The following is a 15,655-nucleotide window of genomic DNA, read 5'->3' on the forward strand; positions in this document are numbered from 1 at the left end:
TACACTGACATTACGCATAGTGTGATTCAAATTTATTTCTCTACCAATGAGAAATGTCAGGACAGTAACTGAGAAGCCAGATCTCTGTTTGGTCAGTCCCAAGAAAATAAAAAGGCAAAAGTGAATAATTCCCTGCGATAAATATTTACATAATGATACCACAAAGATGATGAGCAGTGGGCAAACATCTAGGGTTTCAGTAATACATCTCAACACATCAGCTTTGGACAGTTCTTGATTGTGAAATATTACCTGTCCACAGGGGGAAGTGGTTAAGATTGGGGAGGAGGAAGAAAGGGGAGGGAGGGGGAAAGGGGGGGGGGGGGTTGAGGGGACATAGAGGGGGTATAGTAGTGGCCATAATCACCCCTCTTCCCTTCCTCGGACCGCTGTCAGCGGAAACCACATCACCATGATTCATGCACCCTTCCCACACATGGGACACAGAGAGAAATCCTCTCCACTACCACTCATCAAATTGGCCACAGGCGATCATATTGTGCAACCAGGGAGTATTACTGCAACCTGTCGCAAAATGCCATTTATCATTTGCCATCATTCATAGTACATAACCTGTCAATTCCACCACTGGCTTTATGCACCATTCGCAGCACAAATGATTTGACATATCAACGATCTACAAGAAGAAAATTTGAACCCTACTATATCCACAAGAATGAACCCTACTACATCCCCAAGAATGCAAGATTGTGAAAAATTAATAACAAAGGGCCCTTCACAGTCAGGAATTACCGGTTTTTGCACAGCGACACTTAAATTGATTTTATTTGTCTCGATCACACAGAGCAAAAACTGATTTTTCTTTTTTTTTTTCCTTCGGTTAATTTTGGGTGAGTGTGAACTGGGCTAAGGTTCGGCCAATCTGTAACAGGCTGGAGCTACATTGCATCCTACAGGAAGAGTGACTCAAACGCACCTTATCAATTTGTGCATCAAGACCCAGCATGACACCTGTGTGGAACAAGTTGTACAGGTTTTGTACATTACAAGTTATCGATTGATACCACATTACATGCAAAACTTGTGGGCAAGAAGACACAAACTTTTTTTTCCAGGAAAACTATGATGCTTTCACACATTATCAGATGCGTACCAGCTGATACTTCGATAAGTCATCCTTATCTCGTACAAAATACTATTATATAGGACTAACATTAACCACTCTCTGGCAGATATCAGATTATTTTATATTCAAAAGAATGATCATAGGAGATCCATTGTGACTAAAAATCATTGCATTATATCAAGGTACTACAAATCAGCACTAGGGTATTCAGTGACATCCAAAGTTTACCAGAATTTTAATTTGTCTTGTAATGATTTGTGTTTATTAGTCTATCAAATACATAACCTGTAGATGTTGTGCTACCTCTGACAGCATTGAAAGGATGAAGTGAAAAATAAAAACAGAACAGCAACAAAAGTCTTGTTGCCAGGTCATGGGAGAAGCAACATAAACAACACAGCTTGCATGACATTTTTTGAAACGTCATCGAGGAGGCACTGCATTTTTTAAAAAGGATTTTTCTTTCGAAGGTCACTTCTTCCACTAACAGTGAATTGAAAATGCTATATTTGCATGACATTTTACCAAACATCAAGAAGTTGGATCTATAAGTGGTGGATTTATTTCGGTTTTGGTAATGATTAGACAGGTCATTCTGCCAAATCTTATCAACTTAGGCAACGCAATGGAAAGCACAGACCCAGTCTAGCTTTTTGTGAAGTCTGTACAATACTAGGCTGATCACTCTTTAGATCCCAGCTCATTGGCCTAGGGATGAGGGGAGATTTCAGGAATATCCCATTTTAAATTGATAGGTTCCCGACAGGCTTTGGCACCATCGTCATTGCTATTTTTGGAAAATAACTTCTCAAATATTAGCACTTGGGCAGCCTATATGTAAATAGCACAAAGACATGCACGCCTGCTGACTCTTGTCTATCAATATAGCAATACCGTGCAATTTACCATCTACACAGCTCCAAACACTACCATATAGGTCTAAAAATGTTTCATACTTAATCGATTTTTCTTTTTCATTTTAGATTTTTTTTTTTGCCAGTTTCTGTTTTGAGCAAAAATTTATTGCCTAATTCTTGATAATGCTTTTCTTGCCAATTTCCATAAGTTTGCATAATGTCAGATTGAGAAATTTGTAAATGTCAGCCAGATGTTCTTCCACAAAATATTGTGATGTAGAGCAATCATGAATAGTGGTATTATACAAGAGTTATACTTTTCTTACATCACATTTGTACTAGGAATCTTACCATATTTTGTCATCACTGTCTTTACAGAAAATAGTAATAATTGTTGGCAAACAGATGAAACAATTTCTGAGTTTGTGGGGCAAGACTATACATGCTGGAATAGCTATCTCACTGTTTTTTGCTTTGTTTTGTCTTTTTTTTTTGACACTGACAACATAATGTAGACTGGAACAATCATTGAACATGCTTCAATCCCAAATGACTTGCAATTGATCACAGATTTATCAATCACTATCAAATTACAGGAGAAAAAGGCCAATTCAATAGGGTATTCAGAAAACAACAACAACTATAGATCAAAATCAGTATTTTTCATACTATTCAGGTCTATTCAGTACATAACGATGTAAAGAATTTCTATGAATGCCACTGAAAGTGTTGCATTGTCAGGACAAACCCCATTGTTATCAGCATTGCCATAGTTGTGCCATACTCAGCAAGAACTCCATTCATATTCTTATTATGCTGTCCGTCCAGAATCATTTTACTCTGTGTGCACTACCGTATGTTCCACTTAAGTGTTTACATCAATTTAATGTCATTTTATCTATTATAGGCACAAGAAAAGAGAAAGAAAGAGGAGGAAAAAGACCAAGAAGAAGAGATCTAATGAAGAAATATCAACAGCGAAAGAACAGATATAAAACTAGAGAGGGGCCGTCAAAGGCGGCAGACCCACGCCTTATTAAGTACAAAGTCGGGGTAAACATAATGTGCATTCCGTCATGTACCAGAATTCGGTCACTTAATTGCCAGTGTGCTTTATCACGAGCCAGTGAGTTCTACCAAAGATCGTACACTGAAGTGTACGATCTTTGGTTCTACAGTCACATCACACGCAAATCACATCATTTCACATACGGTAACACTCATTCACAACAGGAATGTCCTTTAGTCTCCTCCAAAAATCCATCGAAAATCCCAAATTCCACCGTCAAAAGTGCAGAATCGGAACTTTTCCAAGCGCGCGCGAATTCAGTCCAGTTTTAAGAGTATTGTCTACGCGACGGGTCGAGGAAAAAGCGCTAAAAATCGAGAAATACGCCGTTTTCTTGCGGGATATTTTGATTATAGCAAGCCGAGAGTGTGATGATATCAAAGGTCGTATGAGTGTACGATCTTTGATGGTATCCACAAAAGCGCAAACGAAAAACAAAATTTACGTACCCCCTAGGCAATTACCCCTATGATTAGTGTCTACGGGAATTATTCAATGCAAGGGTTGAATGCAAATGTCTACTGCACCAGTATTCGGTCACCAACGAGCGCCGCAACATCCCCGATGCAATTTTGCACCAACAGTGTAGAGCGCGATGCATTTTCAGCGGCCTTGCACACGCATTGACATTGAGCGCGCATATCGTGCAGTGTGACTGCGACCGAGCAAATGCTCCTCCAACGAAAAAAACAATCAATGTTAATTTAAAAAATCATCAAAATACGGGCCAGTTTGTGACGACGGAGAACGAACTTTCATAAATCTAGAAGGACATAGTCCCTCAAATAGGTCTAAACGTAAATTTCGGAATTCTTACGAACATTTGAGCAGCAAAGTCGGATCGTTTGAGAGTTTATGTTTTCGTATGGTAGCGGAAAATCGCAAAGCGAGAAACGGGAAATTTTCGGAGTGGTCACTACAATACTACATACCATGGGGTCAAAACTTCAAGGTCACACAGAATTTGCAAGGGTCAACCGATTATCACCAAAATCTAATCGATTCTTTCCTGCCATTATACAAACATCCCCTGAACATTTAGTGCAAATCCGTTTACCCGTTCTCTTGTTATCTTGTACACAAACAAACAAACAAACAAACAAACAAACAAACTAGAGAGGGGCCGTCAAAGGCGGCAGACCCACGCCTAAGTACAAAGTCGGGGTAAACATAATGTGCATTCGGTCATCTACCAGAATTCGGCCACTTAATTGCCAGTGTGCTTTATCACCAGCCAGTGAGTTCTACCAAAGATCGTACACTGAAGTGTACGATCTTTGGTTCTACAGTCACATCACACGCAAATCACATCATTACACATACGGTATTATAAACACTCATTCACGTACAGGAAAGTCCTTAAGTCTCCTCCAAAAATCCATCGAAAATCCCAAATTCCACTGTCAAAAGTGCAGAATCGGAACTTTTCCAAGCGCGCGCGAATTAAGTCCAGTTTTAAGAGTATTGTCTACGCGACGAGTCGCGGAAAAAGCGCTAAAAATCGAGAAATACGCCGTTTTCTTGCGGGATATTTTGATTATAGCAAGCCGAGAGTGTGATGATATCAAAGGTCGTATGAGTGTACGATCTTTGATGGTATCCACAAAAGCGCAAAAGAAAAACAAAATTTACGTACCCCCTAGGCAATTACCCCTATGATTAGTGTCTACGGGAATTATTCAATGCAAGGGTTGAATGCAAATGTCTACTGCACCAGTATTCGGCTACCAACGAGCGCCGCAACGTCCCCGGTGCAATTTTGCACCAACAGTGTAGAGCGCGATGCATTTTCAGCGGCCTTGCACACGCATTGACATTGAGCACGCATATCGTGCAGTGTGACTGCGACCGAGCAAAATGCTCCTCCAACGAAAAAAACAATCAATGTTAATTTGAAAAATCATCAAAATACGGGCCAGTTTGTGATGACGGAGAACGAACTTTCATAAATCTAGAAGGACATAGTCCCTCAAATAGGCCTAAACGTAAATTTCGGAATTCTTACGAACATTTGAGCAGCGAAGTCGGATCGTTGGGGAGTTTATGTTTTCGTATGGTAGCGGAAAATCGCAAAGTGAGAAACGGGAAATTTTTGGAATGGTCACTATACCATGGGGTCAAAACTTCAAGGTCACACAGAATTTGCAAGGGTCAACCGATTATCACCAAAATCTAATCGATTCTTTCCTGCCATTATCCAAACATCCCCATAACATTTCGTGCAAATCCGTTTACCCGTTCTCTTGTTATCTTGTACACAAACAAACAAACAAACAAACAAACAAACAAACAAACAAACAAACAAACTAGCCACTGCACTGGGCAGCCCTGCGTGACTTATCACCAGCCTGTGAGTTCTACCAAAGATTGTACACTTTTAGTGTACGATCTTTTGTTCTAAAGTCACATCACACGCAAATCACATCATTTCACATACTAGAACACTCATTCACAACACGAAAGTCCTTTAGTCTATTCCAAAAATCCATCGAAAACCCCAAATTCCACTGTCAAAAGTGCAGAATCGGAACTTTTCCAAGCGCGCGTTTTAAGAGTAACATGTTAGGGTCTACGGGTCGCTGAAATAACGCTAAAAATCGAGAAATACGCCGTTTTCTTGCGGGTTATATAGCAAGCCGAGAGTGTGATGGTATCAAACGTTGTATGAGTGTACGATCTTTGATGGCATCCACAAAAGCGAAAAAGAAAAACAAAATTTACGTACCCCCTGGGCAATTACCCCCCTACGGCAATTATTCAATGCAAGGGTTGAATGCAAATATCTACTGCACCAGTATTCGGTCACCAACGAGCGCCGCAACATCCGCGATGCAATTTTGCGCCAACAGGGTAGAGCGCGATGCATTTTCCCCGGCCTTGAACACGCATTGACAATGAGTGCGCATATCGTGCAGTGTGACTGGGACCGAGCAAAATTATTTCATGATTGAGGAATGCTCCTCCAACAAACAAACAAAAAAAGAATCAATGTTAATTTGAAAAATCACCAAATACGGGACAGTTTGTGACGACGGAGAGCGAACCCGAACTTTCATAAATCAAGAAGGACATAGTTCCTCAAATAAACGTAAATTTCGAAATTCTTACGAATGGTGTTGAGCAGCGAAGTTGGATCGTCTTACGAACAGAGTTGCATGCAGCGAAGTCGGATCGTTTGGAAGATACGCTTTTGTATATGGCGCGCCGATCGACCAACAACACTGTTTATCGGCGATAAACACTGTTTATCGAGCGATAAACACTGTTTATCGAGCGATAAACTCTGTTTATCAAGCGATAAACTCTGTTTATCAAGATGAAGCTCTGTTTATCACACCTTTATCAACTGATAAACAGAATTTTTCTCGATAAACACCGTTTATCGGCGGTCGATAAACAGTGTTTATCACAAAAAAACTCTGTTTATCGGTCGATCGATAAACATAGTTTTTCGTCGATAAACACTGTTTATCACTTGGTCGATAAACATAGTTTTTCTCGATAAACACTTTATCACTTGGCCGATAAACATAGTTTTTCTCTGTTGATAAACAGTGTTTTTCGTTCGATAAACACTGTTTATCGCCGATAAACAGTGTTTTTTCAGTGTTTATCGCCGATAAACAGTGTTTTTCGGCGATGAACAGTTAATCGGCATTATTGATCAAATGGCGCGCCATATTTGTATGGTAGCGGAAAATCGCAAAGAAACGGAAAATGTTCGGAGTGGTCACTATACCATGGGGTCAAAACTTCAAGGTCACACAGAATTTGCAAGGGTCAACCGATTATCACCAAAATCTAATCGATTCTTTCCTGTCATTATCCAAACATTCCCTGAACATTTCGTGCAAATCCGTTTACCCGTTCTCTTGTTATCTTGTACACAAACAAACAAACAAACAAACATACAAACAAACAAACAAACAAACAAAAAACAAACAAACAAACAAACAAACATACGGAACCCTTTACATAACCCCCTGCCGATTACATCGGCGTGGGTAACAAACAAACAAAAACAAACAAACAAACAAACAAACAAACATACGGAACCCTTTACATAACCCCCTGCCGATTTTCATCGGCGTGGGTAAAAATAGAGAATATGAAGAGTTACAGAGTACCTAGATGATCACAACAAACTACGAACTACTAAGAATGAATGTATTGGAAAAAACGGGAAACTTGACAGAATAAGAACAGAAAGAGATGCATAGGAATGAAATGAAGGATGAAAGATGCAGTCTGTATTTGAGGAAAGAGGCATTCTACCTCAAAGATTGGTTTTAGTGTACATAAAGAGCTGAAAGACTGCAAACGGCAGAGAAGTACAGTTGACCAAATGTGGCACATTCTAGACATACTGGGACTAATCTACCTGTGATCGAAATAAAACGAGCGAGGAACTGACGGGGATGTGAAAAAGACAAAGAAAGAAATAAGCCTCATCTCTCATTACATGATCAATCACATCAAATCAACAGTGACAACAATCCTCAACCAAAGCGAAGAGGATGCTATCCCATCATGCTTGGGAGAGGACACAAACCTTGGTGAGTGATTATGGGGTAGCGAGTGATGTTAGTTTGTGAGACCGTGAGTCACCGGCTCCGAACATTGCCTATTTGCTTCCAAGGTGAGCATTTTACATAGGAACATTCTCCCCTAGACTCTTGTGGTAAAAGAGATGATCTATGTGTTGCATATGTTCACCTGATCTTCCATGATTACTCCTTTCCCCAAGATAATCAAAGTGCTATCCTATCACCATGACGCACAAATAAGCATAACGAGCTTTCAAAATGTATGACAAATCTTCATGAGATAGAGCTTAGCTTCTTCTTTTTTTTTCTCCAGTTCCACCAACTCACTATTAAAGCAGCATAAAAGGCTGGCCTAGAACCGATCTTTCTTCCCTTAATGACATCTGCATCATGTATTCATACTCTAGTAATGAAGTGTCCTCTAGGTGTCAGTAGAGATAATGTGAATGCACTATTCATAGATGATCCCAGGTCAGTCAACGGACAGAGTGAGTGTAATCACTCCCCCCAAATATAATTTTTCCAGTTTTCAATGCAGTTTATACCACTCATAACTAGCACAAATAAATAAACAAAAACCAAAAGAATGAGTGAATGAATAATCTAATGAATGAGTGGACATGTGATTGAATGAATGAATGCATACAATTAATAATTTGACTGTATAACGAGAAATTTTCATGTGCATGAATCTTTCACGAATTTAACGAGGAGCAAAGATTCAAAAAAAAGAAGAAAAAAAAGAATGCACACAAAAGTTCCTGTTTACACAATGCATTAAATGCCAGTAGCAATTCGCAAAAGTTTCATGCTACGAATGTTTCAGGTTTTACAGTACATATTAAGGAGAAAAAATATGCACATTCTTCACTCACTTCTCCTTGAAAGTATTTTTTCTTAAATAAGAAACTAATTTTGTTTGTTTGTTTTAAATCAGGGACTGAGCTCAGTGTACATCTCCTCTTCATGATCTAGCTCCTTCAAGTTAGAAGTGTGGGTTCCCCTTTTCATGCCTTGTGATTGATATGATCATTCAGGGGTAAAAAGTAACTCCTCCCTCCACCAGGGCAGTACGTGACTAGCCCTCCAAAATTGGTCCGTTTTGCTCAAGGGGCCCGACACAAATCTGAACATGTCTCTCTCTCACAGAGTTAGTCATGCAAAGCAAATGGAAGATTCATGATTTTACATGTTCTCCGTTTGTCTTTTATCGATGTGTGACCCTGGAATGATGACAGCCCCATTCATAGATAATGACCATGTGTGCTAACCTTGTCTGCATGCTGCTCAGCAAGAAGATATATTAAGAAGGGTAGAAGATTTTCTTTCTCTCTCCCTCTCTTCTGTCAATCTATCCATCTATCTATACATTCTTCTACCCATCTACCCATTTATCTGTCAATCCAGCTTAGTACCTATACACTTTCTTTCTTTCTCTATCTGAATATATACTTCTCTCTCTCTATAGATGTATCTTGTAATACAAACAATAAACAGCTACTGGGCCGTTTCATAAAGCTGTTCGTAAAGTTAAGAACAACTTACGAGCGACTGGTGATCAGTTCTGATGTGCTATACTTATAAGAATGTCTATAATTCAGCACAAGAACTGATCACCAGTCGCTCGTAAGTTGTTCGTAACTTTACGAACAGCTTTATGAAACACCCTCCTGGTGATGTATATTGTTTTTGACATTTTTTTTTTAAAATTGAGCTTTGCAAATGCTTTCACATTTATTTGGCGCTCTTCCATACAACATCACACCATTGTATGTATCACAGTTTAATACAATGATGATTAAAGTCATCTGGAACAATTTTGACTATTGCTTCTTCTGTTGGCCTGACCAACACAGTAAAACAATGGAAGGGATTCTTCCTTTTATTATTTGACAGACAGATGCATTATATTGCAACATTTCATTAATTGTAATAATGTCTCTAGTTCACTTCAGAATCAAAGCATAAAAAGTCTATTGTCCATGGGGTGAAAAGACCTTGTATCTAAACGGCATATATATGTAAAAAAAAAAAAAACAACAAAAAAAAAACCATGAAAACTCTCCTAAACTAAATTCTAAATATCAACAATACTCATTTGAGTTTGAAAAGATTACAATTATTGATGTGATCCAAAACAATGCTCCTACATTATTTGACTTCAACAATGATGTTAATTTTGGAAAATGTTACAAAAATAATCATGCAAAAATTTTTCACTCATTTGAAAATCCATGACTTTTGAGATACAATGTGTACAAGGATTTGTTGACTCAGGGACAATATGTTCGACAGATGACAACATAAAAGTTTGAAGACTGACTATTGAACAGTGGTCATAAGAGAAGAAGAAAAGAGAGGGAAGTTTTGACTAAATGATTTAAACTTAGCTGGCTCATCACTTTCAAAAATATACAGACAAGATGAAGTGAAATATCTATAATAACATTCATGAGACACAGAAGCAAACATCCATTTACAAATTGAAACATTATAGTACATACCACAACAAACAGCATGGTGTATACTGCAACAGCTGCATGCCCAGATGGGAAGGAACGTCTGTAAGTAGACAGGAGAGAAAAAAAGAGGAAGAAACCTCATTCAAATTATCACAATGCCGAGGTGATACCACAAATTTACCAAGCAATACAAAAGATAGAGCTCTATTCAATGCATCAGTAGTCCCAATCTAGTACAGAAAACAATTTCACCTTCAATACCACAAGTTCACATTTTCAATCCCTTATTGGCAACTGGTACCTATCTAACTCATTCAAAATAGCACAAGATGTCCCTGTACATAAATCAAGACAATCCTAGGTACATTGTTAAGTATAAACGGATTTTGATTTTCAAATGTCCATTCTACAAAATTCAATGAAAATTTCATAGTTTCATCAGCAGTCGACTCATTTCCCTCCACTTGATTGACCATAATTTGTGTATCAAGATGACCCAATCAGACATGAAAAAAAGATTTAAAGATTAAAACAGAGCCTACAGAGAGACCACTGTGGTAGTCATTAGCAGTAAGACACATGTGTCAATTCGGGGGGGGGGGGGGGGGGGGGGGGGGTTTGGAGCAAGCCAACAGTTGGGCAGACCGGCAAAAAAAAAATCAAAACAAAACAAAACAAAACAAAACAAAACAAAACATAAAATGCACAGAGTTAAAGATGAGATCTTTAAAGAAAAGATCTGTTCTCCTTGTCAATCGGTTGCAATAAAAAAAGATCTATTCTCACCTGGCCTCCGACATCCTCTTGGGATCCTCCGGCATGCAGATGTCCTCCGTGATGTAGATGGGGCGGGCTCCCTCCATGCAGGTCAAGTTGTTGAAGTCCGGCTGGCAGATGGACAGGAAGTGGGGACGGAGCCTGCCGACCACATTCTTGGTGATGTCAAAGGTCGTCATGGTGACGAGGAGACCAAAGAAGAAGACAGCAGCATAGCGCACCACCTGGTAGAGCAGCGGTGGGATGACCACTCCCCCGCAGCAGCGGTTGTAGGTATCCGGCGAGAGGTAGTCAAGATCTTGTCGTTTGCGGTAGGCGAAGATGACAATTTCTGTTGTGATCATCTTTTGGAAGGGACAATGAGAAATACACCATGCATTGCTAACAAATAAGAATCACCTTTTTTGCATGGTTGCATGGTACAGCAGCACTTTGATATAACAAGGTCAAATACAGCGAGATACCTGATGTAATGAGGTAATTTTGCAGGTCTTATTCCTTTAATATTCTTTTGCCTTTATCCTGATTATTATAGTTGATTTCTATGGTAAGTCTATGGCAGCCTGTGTGGTAAGGGAATTTATAATTGATTACATCTTTTCATAAAACAGGGTCCTGATATAATACAGAAATTCCAGTTTTCCCAAGCAGCTCCTTTTAATGAGGTTCCACTGTACAATGTAAAAGTCACTTGTTTTTTCCAAGTAGAGAGAATTATTTAGAGTAAAATGAATGGAAAACAAAATCAAATACAACTCAGCATGCAAGAAGAGTGAGATGAATACAGATCAGGCACTTAAGTTTGACTGATATTTATTCATCAACACAATGTTGCACGAGCCTGCAGGGAAGAAATGCATTACTCTGGTTCTTTCAGGTTGTTTTTTCCATCTTCTTATTTGATTTGAGGGTAAAGGGGGAGGCAAGAGAGAGTAAAATTTGCCAGAGGCAGGATCAGCCATCTTTGTACCAGTGAGAAGATGAAGCATGACATGACAAATAAAAATTCACTTATATTATCAAAGAGAGCTGGAAAACGATTATACCCAACCTTTTCAGGACTATCATCTCAAAATTCCTGCAGTGCAATGTACATAAACAGGTTGTCAATGGTAATTGTCAATGGTAAGGATATGGTTATTGTATAAAGGAACTTCCATTATATGTTAGTTATTTTTTCAAAAACTTCCGTTTAAGTGTTTTCAAGCATTCATTCTACAAAGTAAACACTTCTAGGGTTGCATTCATAATGGTAGTATAAAATTGAGCCGATGGATTTTCTATAAGGTTGCAGATTTTGTCCATGTAAATGTGAGTGACAGACTGTGTACAGCAACAGACATCCAACAGTGAATGCCCACTGATATGTGCATTTGATTTTTCACATCACTATTAACATTTATATGATATTCCTATCATCACTCTTACCATTCTCATGTTTATCAAAAATTAATTTGCCATTTCTCTGTACGTAGTATGTGAAATGTAAAAAAAACAGTTCCTTTAAAATCAAGTTTCACACAAGTTGCTACCATGTATGACATTCCCCTAACAAAACAATAAGGAATATAGCAGTTATGAAGTAATAGACATTATGTGGTGCATCATCAAATAACCTGTATAAAGTCGGAGATCACAAAAGCAGAAAGGAAGAAAAATTCATGTAAAGCCGAATTTGGAAAATATAACCTTTACAGTTTTCTAACTTCCAATTCTTTTTTACAAATATTTTCCATGTTTGGAAGTAGGGCAAACCAAACTTAGCATCTACTAAATGCAGGTCTATCAACCCATCCCACCCCCCCCCCCCACAAAAAAAAAAATTCCTTTATACATTACATGGCTTTTCTGATGAGGCATCAAATATAACCTCTAGGTATTAGAACGAGGTAAAGAAACATGTTCTTTTAATGGTTACAGAGAAATAATGTGAATCTACATCATGAGAAAACTTACAATAACAGCAAAGAGGCCGATGCCAACTCCATAGAGAACACTGGACGGGACTGTGGAGTCTTTGTATGGATACGCAATGGACTCATCGCCGCAAAAGAAACCACGCTGGAAAATCGGTAGGTCAAAACCAGGTAGTCTGAACAGTAATGCTGGTAGAATAACTGTGGAAAAAAGGATGACAGAAAATATACATACTGATGTAATATTAAAGGTCCTGTTTACCTTTGGGAACAGTGATTAAAAATTGTTCAAGATACGACATTTAATGCATATGTGTAGGTGTGTTGTAAAACAAAACATCTTATCATATAAAATTTTCACGATAAAGCCTAAAATATAAGGAGATATCTGTATTTTTCTCGATAAACCGTAACTGTAGATGGTTTAGTTTGGAAGCATTTTTATTATAACTATTGTTCACATTTTGTAAAACTTCAAACTTTTACAGTGGTTGTTTCTATCCCTAACTCACATTTTAGAACTATTATAAAGCACTAATGCTGGGTTTTTGTTTCATCTGCAAATGGTAAATCATACCTTCAATAATACCAACTTATGGTATACAATGATATGAACACAAAGTAAGTAATTTGAGAGGAGCTGGAAGTTAAAAAGCAATTAGATGGGAAGGAAACTAACCTATTTCATATAATATACAAAAGTTTATAAACTGACGTTCAGCATATACATTCTACATTGTCTATCACATGGGATGTTCTCTTGAGTTTCTGCCACTTCTGTGCAATGTCAGCAAAACTCTTGTCTATTAAATATGAATCAGTGTATTCTTCATGATATGAAAACATGTACTGAGAAAGCATGATCAAAATCTTATGATGAAGTCATTTCTAATCCCACATAGATGCACTTGATGATAAATGAACTTTGGGCCTTTTTGCATATATATATTGCCTGAAGACTGCATATTTATATGATTTCAGACCACAAAAAGAAAGCCATTTTAATACATCAATTAACAGACAGCATGGTGACACAGTATTTCACCTCAAACTTGGAATATAGATTAGATAGAAGATCAAATTATATCAAGATTGAAAAAAAAAATGCACAAAGAATGCAAAGTTTTCTACCTGTCTTGGTTTTGCACAGATACACATCACACACAAACATATTCAAATGCACACACACAAACACGCACACACACGCACACACACGAACACACATCTGAGAGAAGAGCTCTCTCAATCACCATAGCAACAATACCAAGTAAATGAGTCAATGTTGACACAGTTCCCTGTTCATTTCTGTGTCTTCACATCACACGAGTATGGGGTGCAATTCTAATAGGGAGGCTAAGTGGTTTTAGCGATTCTCAAAGGAAAATTTATTCAACCTCTCTTCAGAGAGAAGAAAATATCATCTTCACCTCTGTGCACAATTTATCACCACAAGGAAATGGATATCAATCAGAATCCATTAACAATTTACAGCAACAAAGACATACAGCTGTATATCACTGTATCATTATTTTTCAACAATGAATTTCATGAAGGAAAGCCTTCAGGATGAATTTGTCTCAATTTCTGAATGTGACCATGCCATCCTGCATCAGTGTATCTCTTGTGGTATGCACAGATATTTTGACTTCTTTTTCTCTGCTAAGATGCCAGAAGCAATCCGTATCTGAGAAGTCAAACAAGAAGCATGATTCGTCTTCTGTAACCAGGTTATCCGTGATGGCAGGCATCAATCTCATGAGAACTTACGGGCATCACGGAGCCTGAATGCAAATAGTGGAGTTTCTTCCCCTAATTTTAAAGATACACATCAGGCTCATGGAGGCGTAATCCATTTCAAGAGAGCCCCTTTGCTTTCCGTTAGATTTTATCCACAAGGGAATGCCTTTTTATATATATGGTACATGAGACAATATGAACTAAAATATTGGATGACATAGCCCCGTAGTTATTTATCACGACAATAGAGATAAAACTATTCCCAAGATAAACTGTTGTTGATTTTTATGCAGAAAGCCAAAGTAGAATTTCAAAAAATCAATATGAAAGAAAACAAAGAGGAAACCTACAATGTAGCTACCTTCCAAGATCATATGTGACCCGCTACAACAAATGATCCTAAAGTCGGGCGAGGTCCATCATTTGAAAATTGCATGATATAATCCCCTAATCTTTCTGCTTTAAATTGATATATAACACATTTTATCAAAATAATCGGCTGCGGAGATATCAATGTTTAAAAGAGAGCATGTCCAGACGTCTGGAAAATCACTATTTCGAGAAAAGCGCCCTAAAAGTCTTCCTTTCGACGCAATCGCGATCAAGGGACACGCAAGTCAGTTTTCACCTCTGGACAATAGAAGGTAAGCCCTAGCAACCCCCGAAGAGTTCATTCAAGCACATCAGCGTCGGCGGTCTCCTCATCAACCAATCAGTGACCAGGATGTGAGAAGCGGCTGAGCATAGCGCACCCCACCTGCACGCACCAGTCGACCGGGCAGTGTGCGAGCTTCACGCTTCGGTTAGCCGCAAGCAGCAACCTGACCAATGAGATCACTCTGGTCGTTGTTAGGGGCGGAACCTATCTGTGGCGCTCAATCCAAATTTTCGAACCAGTTTCTGCTTCATTGAAACGCCAAAAAACATGGCTCAGAAAAATGCTATTTTTTGGTCTTTCCTTTGATCATTTTGCTTCAAAATTTCGACAGATGATAGAAGGCATGTTAGACTCCAATAATATATCAACATCAGAAAATCGTAAGTTTTGACCAATTTTAATGCTCTGACTTCAAACACGATTTTCACGGCTTCGACCGTGCGCGACTTTAGGACCTTTTTGTTGTAGCGGGTCACATATGAATAAATGTACACATATCTGTGGAAAAAAAAAATGAATATGAAAATCATGTCCAGATCAACAAT

The 15,655-nt window shown here is 38.4% G+C and overlaps 1 protein-coding gene across 1 annotated transcript in view; it reads right to left on the reverse strand.

Annotated features, from left to right (window-relative positions):
• Positions 1-1,768: 1,768 nt before the first annotated feature.
• The window catches only part of LOC139735763 (phospholipid phosphatase 3-like), a 33,024-nt gene continuing 19,137 nt past the window's right edge, over positions 1,769-15,655 (reverse strand). Inside the window, exons 2-5 of the mRNA XM_071646515.1 lie at positions 12,756-12,916; positions 10,809-11,143; positions 10,065-10,122; positions 1,769-1,795 (exon numbers count right to left, since the gene is read on the reverse strand). Coding sequence (XP_071502616.1) covers positions 1,769-1,795; positions 10,065-10,122; positions 10,809-11,143; positions 12,756-12,916 — 581 coding nt within the window. The remainder of the gene's footprint in view (positions 1,796-10,064; positions 10,123-10,808; positions 11,144-12,755; positions 12,917-15,655) is intronic.

This window comes from Diadema antillarum, unplaced genomic scaffold (assembly GCF_040938485.1).
Source record: "Diadema antillarum isolate AM-2024a unplaced genomic scaffold, OU_Dant_1.0 seq00000597_RagTag, whole genome shotgun sequence".
Lineage (NCBI taxonomy): Eukaryota > Metazoa > Echinodermata > Echinoidea > Diadematoida > Diadematidae > Diadema > Diadema antillarum.